Here is a 19,560-nt window from a genome sequence, read left to right as displayed (position 1 = left end):
AATTTCAAGAAAAGACCCTCAAGCTCCTTGTGCCAAACAGCAAGAGGCTCGGGGGCTACATCCAAATGGGAGTACTTTTTCTTCAAAAAGGTACACACCACGTGAAGATCTCACGAAGCGCTACACGGTTTCGCTCAAGAAAGCACTCGGACGAAGCTTGTTCCTGCTCGACAAGACTTGAAGGAACAAGACGAGGCTTTCAGAACTCAACCATGAAGTGCTCGGGGGCTTGTCAGTGCGGGACCCACAGGATACCCCGCAAGGAAGGGATAAGTACTAGTCTAACTAGGATTCTCCCCCCTATAATCTTAGTAGTAGTACTATTCTGTAATCCTATTAGGAACTCTCATTGCAAACTGACTAGGACTCTGGCCTCCTGACTATATAAAGGAGGGCAAGGCTCCTTGGATCGGGAGTTGAAGAGAACGATTGTACACAACACAACACTTTACAATCAATCCAACGCAAAGGCTAAAGCCGACTGGACGTAGGGCTATTACTCGATCCACGATCGAGGGCCTGAACCAGGATAAATCGACTGTCTCTTGCATTAACCGTCGAGTTCTGCATACACTGAAGCCCGAACATACTGCCCCGGGTACCCCCGTGGTAGGCTATCGGTGGTCAAACATCAACAACCCTTTGTCGTCAAAATAGCAACAGGACCTGGAACATACGAGTTGATGACACCAGATGAGATACCAATCAAGAACACCTGGCACATTAGCCAACTCAAAAGATTCTACAATTAGAAGTACATTGTGCCCAACATTCAATAAAGTAAAGAAGAATTTTCTCAGAAGACTTGAAAGATTATATTCAAAGAAAAAATAACAGCCCTATCGTGAGCCACTAGCTAGTCCGATCGACAAACTAACCCGGAAACAGTTGGGGTCTTCAAAGGCAGCCCTGTCGCGTATACGATCGACAACCAACCCGGAAACGGTTGGGATTAATAGGGCAATTCCATCACTCAACCATACGGAGATGGTGTGACTGATGACCAACCCAGAAACGGTTGGACTTGGCTCGAAAACGGCCAAGAGCTGCTTGAATACGGAGATTCAAGCAAGCAAAACTCGTCACTCAACCATACGGAGATGGTTCGACTGACAGCCCCATCGCGTACCACTAGTTGGTCCGATCAATAAACCAACCCAGAAATGGTTGGTGTCCAAAAGGACAGATCCATCACGTGCCTACGGAGAGGCCCGATCGAAGATAAAAGGGGGCAACCCGTCGTGAAGCCCACAGCGGCCCGATCGACAAACTAACCCAGAAACGGTTAGGGTCTATAAGACAACTTGACTAAACTCGTCACTCGACCGTTCGGAGATGGTTCGACTGACAGCCCCGTCGCGTACCACTAGTTGGTCCGATCGACAAACCAGCCTGGAAACGGTTGGGGTCCAAAAGGACAGATCCATCGCGTGCCTACGGAGAGGCCCGATCGGAGATAAAAGGGGGCAACCCATCGCGAAGCCCACTGTGGCCCGATCGATAAACTAACCCGGAAAATGTTAGATAAAAGGGGGCAACCCGTCGCGAAGCCCACTGTGGCCCGATCGACAAACGAACCCAGAAAATGTTAGGGTCTATAAGACAACTCAATCGCCTGCCCCAAGAGTGGCACGATCTACTACATGAAGAAACAACTCAGTCGCCTACCCCAAGAGTGGCACGATCTACTACATGATGAAACAACTCAATTGCCTGCCCCAAGAATGGCACGATCTACTACATGAAGAAACAACTCGGTCGCCTGCCCCAAGAGTGGCACGATCTACTACATGAAGAAACAATGCAGTCGCCTACCTCAAGAGTGGCACGATCTACTACATGAAGAAACAACTCAGTCGCCTACCCCAAGAGTGGCACGATCTACTAACATTGATAAAGCAACTCAATTACTGGCCCCAAGAGTGGCACGGTCAAATATTCTTTGATACTCGATCACTTGCCCCAAGAGTGGCACAGCTAATATTCTGATGATACGACTCGATCTTATGCCCCAAGAGCGGCACTACCAAAATTTTTTGGTGAAGCAATACAACCATCTACCCCAAGAGTGGCACAATTAAATATATATTGAAGAACACGACGTACGCCTAAAGGAGGGGCCTAATCGACAGTCTATTGAAGAATGCGTCGAAGAACTCGTCATATATCTAAGAAGAGGCCTAATCGACAGATTATTGAAGGACTCATTTTATGCCTAAGCAAGGGCCTGATCAACAAAGACAAAATAGCAAAGAAAAGGAAGAATGAAGCCTGCTCAGAACCCAGAACTATGAAAACAGAAAAGACTACATACATCACAGAGACAAGTCACTATCTTCAAGAGTGAATTACAAATTGTTCAAACAGCAGGAGGAGGAGAAGGAGGGAGTACATTCATCTGCTCTACAACTTGATTGGTCAAACCCTCAAGCTCCACCTTGGCAGTTTCTACTTGCCTCATAAATTCAGCAGTAGTAGAAGTCTCAGCCAACCGCTCAAGAGGCGCATCCAGGGCAAGAACCCGGACATATGCAACCACATTGTTCACACAGCGGCGGAAACCATTCCTAACAAAGTCATAGAACCGGGAAGGAATCAAAGGAATCAAATCACCAAGATACATTTGATTATCTCCCCGTTGTCCAATTGATGCAAGGATGGGCAGGAAGGCATTATAAAGAGCTTTAAATTGATTCTGAGATGCCTCTAATTTAGTTTGAAGTTCCTGCACCGACTTCATAGCCTGAATAAGGTCACGGTCAGCCCCAGATCTCATTAATTTGCCCTGAGCAAATAAGTATTAGGCTTCTTTCAACTTGGAATCAGCAAGAAGACTTATAGATTCAGCCTGGTTTTCCGAAGTGCGAAGGGTATTTGTCATCTCCTCCCTTTCCTTCATCCAGAGCTCCTTCTCTTTAGCAAGAGCTGAAAAAGAAGAACAATCAGAAGACAAGAAGGAAAAGAACCCGGCAAAACAAGTATATCAAGCAGTAAAAGAAAAACAAACCTGCGTGACCCCGCCTCAACTCGGAGCTCTCAGCTTGAGCCTCTGCCACAGCCTTCAGAGCGGACTCACGAAGCCTATCAGCATCAGCGACTTGGGCACGCAAAGTAGCCTCCATAACACTACGTTGCTCCTTCTCTCGAGACAGCTCGGCACGAACTTGAGCCAACTCAGACTCAGTCCTCTTCAAATTAGCCTCAATAAAAGCAGCAGACTGCTCCTCTTGAGGACCAAAAAGAAGATCTTGATCCTGAGCAAAGGACTATCAAAGGAAACCCGATTAGCCAAAACAAAGGAAATGACAGAGAAAAGAAAGAGAAATAAGCAAAAGCATTACCTTAAGAACAGCACCAAAGCCACTAGAGACAGTCTCCCAAGAGGAGAGCAGCTCGGCAACCCGGCCAACTCGGTTAAGCTTAGCCAGCTCACCACCAGCACAAGTCAAAAGAAGAGGACCCGGCTTAGACGAGGAAGCAATACCGGCACCAGCATCAACAGCGATAGAGGAAGGGTTGTTACCAGAACCCTCCCCCACCACTGCACCAGAACCAGCAGCAGCCTCGTGTACATTAGACACAGATGGCCCAGTCAACAGTTGGACACCAGCAGGCTCACCCACGAGATTTTCTTCAATCCGGGGCATCTCCTGTGGGAGTACCACATCATCTACAAACTGCTCCTCAGTACGTGGCTCAAGAGCCTCAGCACGTACTGGAGAAGCTACCAAAAGCAGAAAAATAAAGTTATTGACATACAGAATACAAGAGCTATGAAGTAGAAGAAACAACAAGTCAAGAAAATTCTTACTAGCAGCAGAAGACTGTTCCAAAGACTTCCCAAAAGCTGGAGAAGACGAAGAATCTTCAGCAGGCCTATCAAAAGAGCTCGGGCCAATCAGAAAATAGAAGCTAAACAGCCTGACAAGCAAAAGAAAGCAAGAGAAAAACTTACTTGATAGTCTTATTAAAACTACCGGACACATCAGAAAAAGAAAAGGAAGGAAGGGGCATAGAAAACAAGTCAGGGCCAGCCAAAGAAGGAAGAGGGATGGCTGGCAAAATAGTAGAACCCGGAGCTCGCTCACGGCAAAAGAACTCCGTTAAGACAAACAGGGACAAACAAGAGAAAAGAAACATCTGAGAGATAGATAACTCACGATCTTAAAGAAATGAGAGGAATCTCGTCATCAGACATCACCTCGTTCACAATAACAGATTGTCCATCTATTAACGAATGAGCAAAAATAATCAAGACAAGGAAGCAAAACATACAAAACAACCAAGAAAAGCATGGTTCAAAGCTCACCTACGAGAACATTACCTGTCGAAGGACGACGACGGACAGAACGCTCCTTACTAGGTACCGATTGCTCAAGAGCAGCCTCAGAACGCCGCTTCCTAGATGACAAGATGTATCGAACAACTCGAGGATCAGGAATATATTCTACATAAGAGCCCTGACCTTCAGAGAGACCAGGAAGCAACCTGGCAAAAGAAGAGCCCGGCCCAGAAGGGGCAGCACCACCACCAGTAGAAGCAGCAGCAGGAAGCACGAGCTTAAAAGCTCAACCATAACCCTGCAAAAAAAACAAGCTGATTCAAAAGGACACCCAACAACAACAACAAAAAGAACAAAGAACTCGGAAATGAACAAAAAGGTTACCTCAGGAGGAGGATGAGCAGCATCATACTCAGCAACCCGGACGGGCATTGCACTCACATTACTAAAAATTCTTTTCAAATGATCAAATATCACTCGAAGCCATAGTTCTCCCTCTGCATAAGAGCTTGAACCCGGCGGCGAATAAAACTTGCCACTATACCGTTACCAGTGAGGCCAGATTGTTTGAGATGGTCAATACGGCTAAGCAAAGGCTTAATAGCCGCAGACTCAGAAGCAGAAAGCTTATCTTTCCAACAAGGGAGATCAGAGGAACAGAAGAAAAATTAGAAGAAAAAGTAGGAGAAGGCTTGGGCACATAAAACCACTTCTCTGCCCAATCCTTGACAGAATCAGAAAGAGAGAAAGAAAGGAAATTAGCCTTCTGCCCCTGGCGCGATTGAACCACGCAGCAGCCAAGGGGAGGAGGAGACGTAGCATCTGAAAGCTTCAAACGAAAAAAAATTGCGAAAAAGAAGAAGACAGGAGGGAATCCCGCAGAGATGTGCAAAGGCAGCAAGGAAAAGAACTCCATTAGGAGTAAGATGATGGAGCTCAACCTTATAAAATTGAAGAAACTCCAAAAGAAAGTCAGACGGGGGAAAACAAAGCCCCGCTCGGACAAAATGGACAAAGAGGACGGATTGATCAGGAGAAGGGGAAGGAACCTGATGCTCACCTGGCAGCTCGTACAAAGAAAGAGGGTGTTCCTGAAGCAGCCCGTGCTCCACCAACAATTCTAGATCCGCCTCGTGAGTCGTGGGCTTGGGAAAATGCTTCTGCATCGCTCGCATCGCCATAAACTCTGGGTTGTCAATCTGCTCAAGAGTCGCCTCCTGATCGACGAAGGTTTCTTTCTTCTTGGACTGCTTGGACTTGCTCACCATCACCAGAACAACCAAAAGGGGAAAAAAGGGCACAAGAACAGTGGCAAAAGCAGAGGGCTAGGGTTTGTGAAGCGACGCTACAGTTGGGGAATTTTCTCAATAGCAAGAGCAGATGAAACAAACAGTAACAGGGCAGTTATTCTTATAAGGAGATTTTACGCGGCCCACATGGCCCAGACGACGCGGTTGCCAAGAATGGCCCTTCAAATTACCGTTCCGTAAATACTGTACACGCCAGAGGAAAGGCAACGGTCCGTTCAGACTATAACGGAGCCATCTAATCACAAGGAAACAACGCAGAAAGAAGGGTACAACAAGTCGGACAAAGCATTAGATTACAACCAAGCATATAGAGAAGTGACTAATACAGAAAAGAACTTGGCCTCCAACAGAAACAATTCCATTCTTTATTCCTCTAGTCAAAAAGACATTGGGATTACAACAGAGTACAAGATATGATGAATTCGACAAAGAAAGCAAAGGAAATCATTCAGCGCGGCAGCAAAGAACACAACGGATTCTGAGGTTGCAACCCACCGCACCAAGATACAATATTGCTAAGCAAGATAAACAACCGAGATGTATTCTCTCCAAAGGAAGGACGCACATCCAAGATTGCTATAGGTGGCAGAGCGACACCCACAAGTCATCCAAGATTGACAGCGATAACAGCTTCAAACTTGAAGAACCCAGAATCATCCTCTAGCTCGAGCTGATCTGCACCGGACTGAGCCAAAATGACACAGCACAAGACAGAACAATGGCCGATCTACAGCGGACTGTCGAAGAACAAGCCAAAACACGCGCTAATTATAACTATAAGGAGAACAAAAAGGATGGAGGGCAGGCACTGGAAGATCAGGCAGCGCAACATGCACCACCTACGTCAGAAGACCTACACCATTTGCCTCAATGTTCCTTATAGATAAATACCACCCCGAGATCAGCCTGCTACTAATCCCACCCACAAGAACTTCACCATTTACCAACAAGAGTTACAAAAGAAAGGAAACAGGCCCGGGGGCTCGTCAAGCTCGCAAAGAACAATCTCCATGGCTACTCAGGATATATCAAGAAGACTTCAATATGCAGCATGAAACAAAGGAGCATCTATATTTATAGGCAACTTCGGGTGCACAAACATCAAGTCTACAAAAAGATAAAGATTGAAAGCAAAAGTACAACCATGTGAGCCTGCAACAACAAGAGGACAAAAGGACAGACACAAACATGACTACACCAGCACGGGTGAACAGTGCATATTCAAGACGGCAAGACAAGATAAGAATATCCAAAGGAATATCCCAGAGAGCCACAGTACAACTCAACTACAAACAACCAGTACAGAAACAAACAACTCGGAGACGTATGAAGGAACACATATAAGATTACAGCGTCAAAGGATTACAGCTAAGAAAGAACTCGGGGAGAGAAAATGTATGCATTTCATTGATCATAGATAGTACAAAGGTTATAAAAGGCCCAACAGGACCAAATCAACTCAGATACAAGATGGAGATAAAGTTTCTAAATGTTGTGACAAGGAACCCAGTGAAATTTGACCACAACTCAGGATCCCAAGCCACAACATATAAAGCAGAACTAAGGCCACAGTAAAATCACATGGACCCTAGTCACCACCTAGCGGAATATAAACAACCCGGAAGCACTACAACTACAAGAGACATAGCACATCCAAGGCTATATGCAGGGAGACAACCACGTCATGGACGCACACTCAATAACAACGTCTGACCAAACTCCAACACAAGCTGGGATGATAGGAGTTCGGTGCAAACATTGACCGCCAAGAGGGTGGAGCGCACAACATCTGCCAACCCAGGACTGGCGACAGTGACAGCCCGAAGACTGAAAAGCAGATAGAGCAGACATGGAAGCCACGATGTAAGGGGTCAAAACCTCCTCACAAGGACTCTTCTAACTGCTCCACCAAACTTCTCAGGAAAATCTCCCTGGCGGATTAGTCTGCCACTAATCCCTTACACAAGAACTCTTCTAACCGCCATCGCAATTGCTACCAAGCAAGAATAAGACCGGGGGCTGCTCAACTTCACACACCAGCATATTCATGGATATAAGAGTACCAAGGAGACTCAAGAAACTTTCCTACTCAAGAAATCAACAGATCACCAAGAGGATATTTATAGCCAGCCAAAGACACACAAGGACAAGGATCACAAGAAAGAAAAGAAGGAAGAAACAAAAGAGCAAAACAACAAAAAACAAACAGTGTCAAAAAGCAAAGATTCCTGGCGAACTTTTACAGCATACAAGCACAAGGGAACATCCACGCGTGAATATGAGGAATCTACCCGTGACCAACACAGATAAACCCCAAGACAGAATTCAAGACCCTTCAACCGGCTTCTTTACAAAGGAAAAGAATCCGGAGAAGGCTCGGGGGCTGCAAGTAACCATCACAGAAAAACATATTTTCAAAATTTCTGACCCTCCTTCTTTTTGTGCCAAAAAACAAGAGGCTCGGGGGCTACACTCAGTGAGTGAAATTTTCTGAGAAAAATTACACTTTCACTGATCATAAAAGAACTCGGAGAACGCCAAGACAAGAAGACCCTCTGGCTTTTTGTGCCAAATAGCAAGAGGCTCGGGGGCTACACTCACTGAGTGCACTTTTTACAAAAAAGTGCACATCAGGCAACAGAAAAAAACAAAAGAAGACCATCTCAAGATTTCACTTCAAGAAGAACCCGGATTAAGTCTACATCTACAACCCGGCCCTTCGAAGCTAATCATGAAATGCTCGGGGGCTTGTCGATGGGGGATCCATGGGATCCCCTACGAGCAGCGTTACCAGGAAGTGGGCCTTCTCCGAAGGCCCACAGCCCAATCAATAGAAGAACGGAGCGAAAGCAACGTGCAGAACCAGGACTGCAACTCGGGTTATACAAGGAAAGGTGCCCAAAGCATAGCTTAGGACTCTAACCTTGTAATCCGAGTAGGACTCAAACAACTCTCTCCAGCACCTAGACTATAAAGGGCTGGTGAGGGTACCCCTTGTAAACAACATATACTCAATACTCAAAGTAACACGACGCAAACAGGCTAACGCCGACTAGACGTAAAGGCTATTACTCGACCTAGTCGAGGGCCCACCGAGTTCCGCTATTCGCCGAAGCCCGAACAACTGTCCCGGGTACCCCCGTGGCAGGCTATCGGTGGTAAAACATCGACAACCCCATGGGTCAATTCAAAAGGAGAGTGTCCAGGACTCTGTCACATGTGGTGTATAACTGAGTTGGTAAGGAGTTTAAGCGCGAGGAGAGAGGTCTTGGGTTCAAATCTCATACACCGCAAGAGAGGTCTCCCTTATGTGCCCTTTCTCCTGGGGGACCTTTAGTCCCGGTTATGTGCCCGGGACTAAAGGTTAGTCCCGGTTATGTGTTAGTCCCGGTTTATGTGTTAGTCCCGGTTATGTGACTAAAGGCCGGGACCTTTAGTCTAGAACTCATTTCTCCACTAATGTTCATATCTTTCAATGTCTTATCATTTGTTACAAGCAAAGTCTTCAACTCATAAATAATATAACCTTCATTAACAAGATATTAATTTTGCTCATTAATATCTCTCATTTATATTTTATATACTAAAAAAGAAAGTTTTTTTAATACTACCAAACTCTTTTTCAAACAGATTAGGTTGGCACTCAGGATAAAGGATATTTGCACCACTGACTTCTTTCTAAAAAAACATCCTATTTTTCTGCATATGTACAAATATTTAAACATAAGATCAATAGAGCATATTTTAATATTTTATGTCAATTTCGAGCAAATGATCTTATACATCCAAGTTGTGACAGCTTATTAGGTGGGCACACAAATCTATATAGTTTATTCGGAAGAAAGTGATGATGAAGTGCGTGACTGGGATTTCATTTAGTTAGAAGTTTGTATTATTCAATTCTATGAGAGGGGATTAGTTTATATGCATGCAAGGAATAGAATGTAGCAAAGTGACATGAATTTCTAGAAAAGTCATTGTTGGAGCTAGCGGTAGGGCAGGGCAGCGCATGACGACAGCTTGTTCGCTTAAACTTATCAGCCGGCTTATCAGCTAGAATCTACAATATTTTTCTCAAACAACAAAACAGCTTCAGCCGGCTTTAATACCAGCCGAACATGCTTGTGTTGGACGGATCACGTACGGACGGGCAAACAAACGGATGGAGAATTAGCCAGGCTATTTACACTCTGCTCAGCTTCAGCATTCAGGACAAGGAAAAGGGCTCGAGCAATGCAGTTATGCAGCAGCTGCTGCGCTCTGCCCTGGGCGCAACGGCGAGCCATGGCGGAGGGGCGACGCAACCAGGCAACAGCAGGGGCGACGCAACCAGGCAACAGCAGATGGAGACGGACATGGAGATGCCATGCATTTACTCATCAAGGGACAAGGGGTGAAGCCCGTGAAGGGCTCACGGAGGACGGGAGCATCGGCCATCTACCCGTGGTTGGCAACTGCCTGTCCGGCGCCCACCCATGTCGCCACGCTCTCGCACCTGGCAGCGGCTTCTTCAATGCTACTAGCTGCCCATGGCCGCCTGTCCATTGCAACGCTAGCTGCCTCACACTGCTCTTCTCCCTGCCATTCCTGTCCCACCCTGTGCTTTGAGTCCCATTCCATGGTCCCGTCCAACACTGACTCACATCGGACATGACCAAACTCCAGCACCTGCAAACTTATAAGGATCATGCGTCTCCGTCTACTCTCGCCTCCTCGTTTGTTTGAGAGAGGATACGACCGACCAGATCCTGTATGGCGTATGCAACCGGCAAGCCACTTAGCTCGAGCACTATAAACAGGCAGAGATCACCAGTATCCTTCATTCTGGGCCTTGTTTAGATTACCCCAAAATTCCAAGTTTTTTCACTCTCTCTCCATCACATCAATTTTTAGCCATTTGCATGGAGCATTAAATGTAGGTAAAAAAAAAACTAATTGCACAGTTTAGTTGGAAATCACGAGATGAATCTTTTGAACTTAGTTGGTCCACGATTGGACAATATTTACCAAATAAGACGAAAGTGCTACTATTCATCGGGTTGAAATTTTTCTCAATCTAAACAAGGCCCTGTTCTTGCATCCCAAACCGAGCAGATAGATGCAATGCAATAATCACAAATATGAATGCAACAGCCAACAAACACAAGCACTGCAACGCATATCTGTCGCACTAAATTTCAAAACCATTTTATTATCAACCAAAACCATCTCTTCCGTATCAATGTCTTCCCTTCATCTTACATGCTAATATTCTATACAGCAACTTCCTAGCTGTGCTCCACAGAAATGTAATTTAGTCCCAGGCACATGATCACCTCACCAAACAAATGTGAGATTGAGGGTGAGTTGGGATTGGATCCACCTATCTAGTAGTATACAACATCAGGATATACACTACTACTCAAAGTCGGCATATCACCATGGTACCCCACCGATTACAGTACAAAATTGAGTTGTTCTTCAGGCTTCACTTCTGGATACCAAACAGAACCCATCCCATCTACAGGATGCATGACCTGGTTTCCACAATAGCTACACTTGGAGGTCTTCTCATCGTACAAGCACATCTTGGGACTGTTGCTTCCATACATCACAAGGTTCCACCTCAACCTGCACAAGGCCACACATGTTATTAGATGCTTGACTTTTGCATGATTGTAATTCTAGTAACAACAAATCCACTCAACAGATATAAGACAACTGTGCTATCCTCTTTAGGCATTTTTTTAAACACCATGCATAAGCAAGTCATGATTTTTGTATTTTGAAGCATAGGAAAAATACTGAAAGTACAAAAAACAACATTGCATTTAGATCTGGCTAGAACCACAACTTTTCTGAGGCAAATTATGTAGTGTTCTCAAGTAGCAAATCGGGCAAGACGCCTATAGGACTTGGTCGCAAGGGTTTAACGCTGTGTAAAGCAACCAGGGGAGCAATACAATACCTTAAATGGTTTATCGATCCACTGGAAAACACACCCTCGTGCCTCGACATTTTTTATCATATGAGGAGGAATCATGGATTTGAATGCTTCATGAAGCTTCACTTTCGTCAAACAACCACAAACCATAAGAGTAGCTGTCACGCCATTCGGAGTTATACCCGCTAAATGGACGATGGTCATGTTCTGCAAGCCGGATATGCTAGAAAGGGACAGAAGTCCGATATCGGTGACTGAACAATACGACAAGTTTATCTGTGATGAGACATAGATGGTATTAACACAATTGCAGAACATACATGGTACCATCAGATTCCAGTTACAGTTACAGGAGAAATGGATAATACCTGACGGAGGCTATGAGAGAACTGGGAAAGGTAAAGCATTCCCACATCATTAATCTCAAAGCATTTCTTAATATCAAGCTTGGAAAGTAGCCTGCACCCCATCGCTATTTCTGAGAGCCCAGTGGATGTAATCATGGGGCAGCCACGAATCTCCAGAGTATTCAGCTTTGCGCATTTTGAAAGTGATATCAGTGAACTGTCTGTTATTTCTGTACAGTAGGATAGATTGATACACTCTAGCATTGGACAACCCTGTGCAATTTGAATAATTCCATCATCACTAAGGCCTCCACACCTGAAACGGAAAATATAAGTTAGTTTACTGACAAAGAACCAAATAAAGAAAACCATAAGGCATGTCTAATAATTACCTGTACAGATCAATGTCGCGGAGTTTTGGGCAAGACCTTCCAATGTGGGTAAGACCATCACTAATCTTCAAGCAAATTCCAATTTTTAGACTTGAAAGTTTGCTGCATCTGGCAAGAGCTTTCAATCCTACACAATATATCCAGGGTCAACTTTATGTTCATCTGGCAAAGAATAATTCAGTAACCAGTTCAGTAAGTACCTTCACCATCCAAATCACTGTCAGTAAGGTCCAACTCTTCCAAGTGAGAACAGTGCTTCCCGATCAGTTGGAGTGCTCCACTGGAAACACGGCTACAAGACTCCATCCTCAGAGAGACGAGGGAAGTGCATGAACTAGTTATGGCCGCTAGTGAAACATCAGTGATATTGCGGCAACAAGTAATGTCCAGCTTCAGCAGGTTCTTTAGTCTTGACACGGCAAAAGAGAGTTCTGTATCCGTCACTCCAGAGCACTTGCTCAAGCTTAACTCCCTTAAAGAAACACAAGAGGTTCCAATAGCTTTTAGTCCATCAGCTATGAATTTGCAGCCTTCCAGCTTCAGGGTCCGCAGTTTAGGAATCTTCTGTAAGCTTCTCACCATAGAAGGAGTAACCTGATACACAAAGGATGTAAGTCAAGCTGTGAGGGCTCAAGTTATGCCCAGGTGATAGAATAATACGACTAGATGGTTGGCTACTTACAGGACAGCAGTATGAAAGATCTAGTTCCAACAGATTGGGTACCGACTTCAGTATGGCTGAAACTCCCACATCAGTGATATTCTGACACTGAGACAGATCAAGCACCTGCAACAGTGCAAGCATGCGAGTTCAGTAATAAGCGGAGCTTTGTGCTACTATCAAACATTTTCTTTTGTGAATTATGAAAAATACATATTTTAGTCAGTTGACTAGTTCATACAAGGGCATCAGCGGAATTCAGAACCTATCAGTGACCAAGCAGATCAAAATATTACCAGTGTTTCAAATGAAGGTGATGTGTGATTGCTAGTAACAAGTATAAATCAACAAAAACAGCAAATTACCATGAGTAACTCACCTGTAGCGATTTACTGCATTCTTTCTCAAGACTGCCAAGAGCATCGTCATCGATTCCAATACACCCCACCAGTGTCAACTCTTGAAGATTGGGTAGCTTCATGATGGGAAGAAAGCTATCCTGTGTGATCTGCAACACAAGATACGTTTCCGTTTTATTATTACTCCAGCACGATATGATAAAGTGGATCGGTAGGGACTAGGCACAAAGCTGCAAGAGAAACTAGAGTTGGCTACTAGTAGTGCTCTGCTGATCCATTGTTGCAAAGATGATTTGCCATGTTTGTAGATAGGAACGTCTGCAGATCAAGAATACTATACTACCTATAAGTCCCTATACACTGAAGTGGTCCAATGCCCTAAGCACTAACTGAATAAATTAGACTGAGCAAATGATGTACTATAGTAACTGGTGAAGGTAGCAGATTTATAGCAAAGGAAATAACTGAAACCCATTTTCTCTCCGGTGAATTAAAGAGGGAACCTGATGCCTTGAAATCAAATCAAGAAACGTACTACAAGGAAACAAAAAGACAGAATCATCCAAGAAACGAACAGAGAACCCAAAGAAACCCGCACAACCCTCACCATGGTGTAGGAGAGATCCAGGCTGGTGAGCTTCTTGCACTTGAGGGCGAGGAGCTGGATCCCCAGATCCGAGACCCCAAGGCACCACTTGAGCGAGAGCTCCCTCAACTCTGCGCACCCGACGGCGACGCACCCGAGCCCCATGTCGGTGAGCGTCTTCCACCTTGCCAGCGAGAGCCTCCGCAGTCCCTTGGCCCGCGCCACCTCGGCGGCCGCGGCGTCCCCGAGGTCGACCCCAATGGAGAGGTCGAGGTCGGCGAGGCCCGGGCACGACGCGGCGAGCGCGGCGACGCCCGCGGCGCCGAACCCGCGGGAGCGGGAGAGGTCGACGGCGCGGAGCGCGGAGGGCCCGGAGACGACGGCGGAGGCGAGGGCGGCGTCGGGGACGCGTGCGCAGAGGGAGAGGTCGAGGCGGGTGGCGCACGGGTACCGCGCCAGCGTGGCGGGGAGCAGGTCCGTGCGGAGCGGGCGGACGACGTGGCGGTGCCGGGACTCCGCGGCGTGGCAGGCGCGGGAGGCCAAAGCGAAGGACTTGAGCGCACGCGGGTCGGCTTGGGCCACGCGGTCCAGCACCAGGAAGAGCAGCTCGTCGGCCAGCGAGTCGAGCGGCGGCGCGGCGGCGTCGGGGGTGGGGGATGGGGCGAGGGCGAGGGCGAGGCGGCGGCGCTTGGTGTGCCTGTGCTGCTGGTGGTGGGATGCCACCGCGTCCATGGGGAGGGAGGGAGGGGTGGGCTGGTCTCGGTGGCTTCTTGACACGGAGGACGGGCGGACGGCGGCTGGCTTCTTGATCCGGCGGTGGTTGCAGGGAGGAAAGAAAATGGGCAAGCGGCCGGCGATGGATGTGTGGGCAACAACAAGAAGTCAAGAATAACTAACCAGACGCGGTGGTGAGATGTGTAGGAGAGAAAAAAATGACGAGGCTACCCCTGGAGCGTGTCGTACTGGGGAATGCGCCGGCTGCGCCTGTGATTTCCGTATTTGCCCCTACGCCCCTGCTGAGGAGAGTCGCCGTCAGGGGTACGACGGTAAAACCTGTGGCCGTATGGAATGGGATTGGACGGAAGGTACGGTACGGCGGGTGTACTCGGTGGGGGGCAGGATGGGGAAAGGGAAGGTTGGGAAGTGAGTCAGGTGGGGAGGGGGCGATGCGGGGGAGGGGGAGGACGCCGAGGACTGCAGATCGTACAGCCTGGTGGTGCGGACGGGTACGTCATGTCGAAGCGAAGCGTACCGGACCCTTGGCCGGCCCGTGACACAGACGTGTGGCCCCGCTCCCCCACTTTGGCCTCTCGCGACGGACGGGTAGTTGCTGACTGGTCCCGTGCTCCCTGGGGACGGCTTTTCTTTTCTTTTCTTTCCCGTCCTGTTCCGTTATGTCAGCGACAACGCATTCCCTTGCGTCGTCTTTGTGTGGGCCCCATTTCGACGCACTGTACGGATACCATTAGCGCCCACGATTTAAGAGGGTATTGAAAAGCACATGGACGACAGTTGCAAATAACCAATCACTTTTGCACCGTTCTCACAAAACATGCCAAGAAAAGAGAAAAACAATCCGAGTGGTATGGTATTATAAAACATGTGGCAGAGTTGCAAATACAAATAAATATCGTCGTCATGTTCAGTTGGGAACCGAAGATTATTATTTTTTATATAGGATATAATGCTGTATCAAAAAAATTCACATGTGCTGTAATTCGGTAAAATTCATTTACGAACCGGTAAAAAAATTTGTCCACAATTAGATAAGAAAGTACTCCCTCTGTTTCAAATTATAAGATGCTTTTTAGTTTTTTACGTACATAGCTTTGGCTATACAGTCAGATAAACACTATATCTAAATACATAGTAAAAACGTCTTATAGTTTGGAACATAAGGAGTAATAAACAACAAAGTGAATCTCAGATTTAGCTAATTCACCATGTCTCGATCCCCTCTTCATAATCAACAACAATGAACGGTGATCTCTGACGGTCGGCAACGGGTGGTGACCTTGGATCGACCTTCCCTTCTTAAAGCCGATGTTCTGTCAAGGGGGTAGGTGGAGGGGGCGCGTGCATAGATAGTTCATTTTCTTTCTTTTTATTAATTGATTGATACAAGGGCCACTGAGCTTTCTTATGGTATGCCAGGCCATAATATACTTTCTTATTTTAACAATAAAATTATATGTTGTCCATTCAGTAGTTTTACGACTATTTTCAATAATGCTAATAGACTTCAAAAACATAAATGGGTTATAAATCCAATAAAACTATGTTTTGATGTAGCCTATCTTTAATGATCATTTTGTTGTACACTATAAAAACAAGCTTCAGTGAATTGTCTAAATTATTGGTGATATGTTGAACTTGATTTTGAAAAAAGTTGTTCATATATGAGGAACAAAAATATCAGTAGTGCGTAACAAGTCATATACCAGTATATTTAGAGTTGGGACACTTAATTGCTAAAGATGTGGACACATGAGGAGAATGTTAGGTATTTGTCACTTGGAGACCTAACTAGAGATGATTCCACTTTCCATGAAGATGGAGATGACCAACGTGACCTGTGGGCCATTCTATTGGGTTGAGCATCTACAAAAAATGCTTTCTCATGCACATACCTAATTAACTAAATCATGTGGATTTATCCTTGTTTTCACCTTATCAATTTAGTCTATGTCTATTTTGGTCGTTTTCATATTAAACTTATTATCTCAAGAACTAAAAGATGATAAGGAGATGTATGGTATATATACATATACATACATATATATATATATATATATATATATATATATATATATATATATATATATATATAACACAAGTATTGACACTCATGAAAAGATGGCGAAGGAAGCAAAAAAAAACATTATATATATATATATATATATATATGAACCTAACACAAGTATTGACACTCATGAAAAGATGGCGAAAGAAGCAAAAAAAACATTTTTACTTTTTTGTACTCCCTTATTAGTTCTAAATTGTTAAGGTGTTTTGTGCTACGTAGTTTTTGTTGTACAGCTAGATATATTATGCCTAGACACACGGTAAAAATTATGTATGTATCTATAAAAGTCAAGATGACTAATAATTTAAAATGGAAAATTATTTAAGTATTGGAGGATCATTGATTCAGATCCGCAAACAAATAAACCTAGAAGTAATCATTTCAGAACCGCAAACAAGAAGAAAAAAAACTAGAATAAACAAAAAAAACTGTAGCTGTCTACTTGACGTTGGTGCGGTGCGGGGTGCCGTACCTAAAAAGGACGAAGGGACGCACGGGGTGGAGCTGGACCAGTTCCGTTCCACTGACCAATCCTGTCCAGTACCCACCTCACCCTGATAACCACTCCACTGATAACCTCTTCCTGCTCTCCTGGGAAGGTCGTCGTCTGGCGATCTATATCTTGCTGGGAAGGCTCTACCTGGTGCACGACCACGACCACGAGCATCAGCTCACTCATCATAACCTGTGAGCTGTGACCCGTGTGCCTATCAGACAGCCGCACCTGCTTTGCTTCCGGCTCCTTTTTCTGTTGAGTAATCTCCAACAATACCTCCCTCTATCCTCGTAAAACTATCATATTAAAATAGCTATGATTTTTTTTTTGCTCAAACAATTCTCTAATATCTCTTTCTTTTTCTTTGGTGGCCACCAATATTTTCATCATCTCCCCTCAAGGAAAGGGGAAGATACAACTCCCCCAATATCACGAGGATCATCCCAGCTATCACTTTTCAGCCATATTTTCTCTTACACTCCTGTGGGACCCACCTTCCATATGGGTATTGAGGGAGATATATTGGGGTACTGCTAGCAACTCCCCCAATATTGATAAAAGATAATATTGGGCTACGCCAATACATGTATATTAGGAAAAGATTATCGCCGGAGATGCTTCTTAGGGTTCAATTAGTTTAGTATAGCCCTGCTTTAATGGTTAGATAAGTTTTTTGGGCTACTGCCCCTCCTGTTCTTCCCTTTCCTCTCTCTGATGCCGCCGACGCGGCCGACGGCCCCCTCGACCTCGACGCCGTCATCGCCTGCTGAAGTGGGCCTTGGGCTGGCCCGGCCTCCCTGACAGGCCGTGCCTGGGCCGTTGGTCAGGCACGGTGCCCGCCTCAGCACGGCCCGAGAGACACGACGTGCCGTGCAGGCCCAAACCCTATCGGGCCATGCCTGCCACGGGCCCGTGCCGTGCCGGACCGGGCCGGCCCGTTGGACATCTATATAAGAGGGTCGTCACTCGTGAGGGCGCGGATCCGCAGTTCGCTAGAGCAGATGGCATGCAGATCCAAGGCGACGGCCTAATTGGTATGTACCGGTCTTCAAGCTCTGTGGCAGGATTATTGCAATCTCATCTAATCCTAATCTTTGTACAAAGAAATTGAAAGGGAAAGTAGTAGCTAATAAAGCTATCTTTCCACTGTTAGACAGTAGGAGCACCCACAGCTTTATGAACGTCGTGGTGATTGATGGGATTAAGTAGAAATTGGTTAAAACTAATCCAATGGTTGTGAGTGTAGAAAATGGTAGGAAAGTTGATATATGATTATTGGAATTAGCGATGTTGATGACACTTTGAACAGCGCATTATATACTGCTCTGGTTAAGCATTAGTCCTATAGATGGTAATTGTTATGGATTGGCTACGGATAGATGGATTAGCAGAGAGACCTCGGATAGCCGCCCTTTCCTTGGGAACTATCTTAGGATTTCTTCCCTTCCCTCGAGAACTATCTTAGGATTTCTTCTTGCTTGACTCTAACTGATACACGATGGTCCCTTTTATAGAGACAACTTACTTGACCATAAGTAATATCCTAACCGAATCAATCTAATTTATCTCTTTCCTAACAAACCAAACCAATCTAATCTAATCCGACCTGGTACTGTTCACACGCGCAGTGCCACGTGGGCCCCTAGCCGGCTCCACCTGCCATAACAGTAATATTGCGTAGGATTTTTTTTTTGCCATGGTATTTTTTTGTCTTATATAGATAACACGTTCTTAGGGTATAGTAAGTTAGCCAAAGTGCTTGGACATAATAATTTACATAAAAATACTCTTAGATATAAGTGGGAAGGTAGCCAAAGTGCTTCGAGAGCTCTATTTGTTTGTGCTAGGTGCATAATAATTTACATCAAAATATTGCTAGTAGTTTTTGAGGTCTTAGTGAATCTACTATATGTATTATAGACTGTCTTTTAAAGCAAAAGAGCAAGGATTGTTTCCTTGCATCTAATAGAGTTGTAACTCAAAAGCTTCAGCTTCAGTTTGCGAGGAGAATCTCTTCATAAAAGGTTCCTGAAATCATAAGAGAAGAAACAATAATATTATCTAGTGCTTAATTTTTTGAGTAAAAACCATAAAAAGAAATCATTTGAATATATAGCAGGTGAACTACTAAAGATAGGAAGATTCTGAGTTTTATCTTAATCAGCAAGGTGTTTACTGTATTGTTAATAATCATCAATTGGTGTTAATCTAGTAGTCTCAACAACCATACTCATGAGCACGAATTGAAATACTTTGGTGTATCTCACATACACTGGCAGTTTGAAATACAGGCGAAAACAACAGTCTTTTTCAATAAAATAGATATTATATTTACCTGAATAATTCCCTTTGCTTCACTGCTTCTTCTTCTTCTTTGATTTTTGATGTTGATATATAT

At 45.1% G+C, this 19,560-nt stretch overlaps 2 protein-coding genes across 2 annotated transcripts; both read right to left on the bottom strand.

The window, feature by feature from the left end:
- Window positions 1-2,336: 2,336 nt before the first annotated feature.
- LOC136507169 (uncharacterized) lies at window positions 2,337-4,198 on the bottom strand. Its single transcript, XM_066501972.1, has 5 exons — window positions 4,161-4,198; window positions 3,812-3,921; window positions 3,342-3,724; window positions 3,008-3,266; window positions 2,337-2,925 (listed from the first exon to the last, which is right to left on the bottom strand). The coding sequence occupies exons 1-5, from the start codon at window positions 4,196-4,198 to the stop codon at window positions 2,801-2,803; spliced, it is 915 nt and encodes a 304-aa protein (XP_066358069.1). The 3' UTR covers window positions 2,337-2,800.
- A 6,564-nt stretch (window positions 4,199-10,762) lies between these two features.
- Window positions 10,763-14,721, bottom strand: LOC136508280 (F-box/LRR-repeat protein 3-like). The gene is made up of 8 exons (XM_066502931.1): window positions 13,882-14,721; window positions 13,295-13,423; window positions 12,937-13,041; window positions 12,455-12,848; window positions 12,255-12,381; window positions 11,884-12,178; window positions 11,540-11,791; window positions 10,763-11,202 (listed from the first exon to the last, which is right to left on the bottom strand). Exons 1-8 carry the CDS (start codon window positions 14,590-14,592, stop codon window positions 11,143-11,145), a joined length of 2,073 nt encoding a protein of 690 aa, XP_066359028.1. The 5' UTR covers window positions 14,593-14,721; the 3' UTR covers window positions 10,763-11,142.
- Window positions 14,722-19,560: the final 4,839 nt, after the last annotated feature.

Source organism: Miscanthus floridulus, chromosome 15, assembly GCF_019320115.1.
Source record: "Miscanthus floridulus cultivar M001 chromosome 15, ASM1932011v1, whole genome shotgun sequence".
Lineage (NCBI taxonomy): Eukaryota > Viridiplantae > Streptophyta > Magnoliopsida > Poales > Poaceae > Miscanthus > Miscanthus floridulus.
This window is presented reverse-complemented; position numbering and strand designations above follow the sequence as displayed.

Bases quoted from the DNA above. Each gene is read 5' to 3' on its own strand.
- LOC136507169 (XM_066501972.1), bottom strand. From the start codon at position 4,198: ATGTCTGATGACGAGATTCCTCTCATTTCTTTAAGATC. The intron at 3,267-3,341 runs GTAATGCTTTTG...TTCCTTTGATAG, and splicing joins GCTTTGGTGCTGTTCTTAAG to TCCTTTGCTCAGGATCAAGA. The intron at 2,926-3,007 runs GTTTGTTTTTCT...CTTCTTTTTCAG, and splicing joins GTTGAGGCGGGGTCACGCAG to CTCTTGCTAAAGAGAAGGAG.
- LOC136508280 (XM_066502931.1), bottom strand. From the start codon at position 14,592: ATGGACGCGGTGGCATCCCACCACCAGCAGCACAGGCACACCAAGCGC. The intron at 12,849-12,936 runs GTAAGTAGCCAA...TTTGTGTATCAG, and splicing joins ATCTTTCATACTGCTGTCCT to GTTACTCCTTCTATGGTGAG. The intron at 11,203-11,539 runs GTATTGTATTGC...GGCCTTGTGCAG, and splicing joins GGATCGATAAACCATTTAAG to GTTGAGGTGGAACCTTGTGA.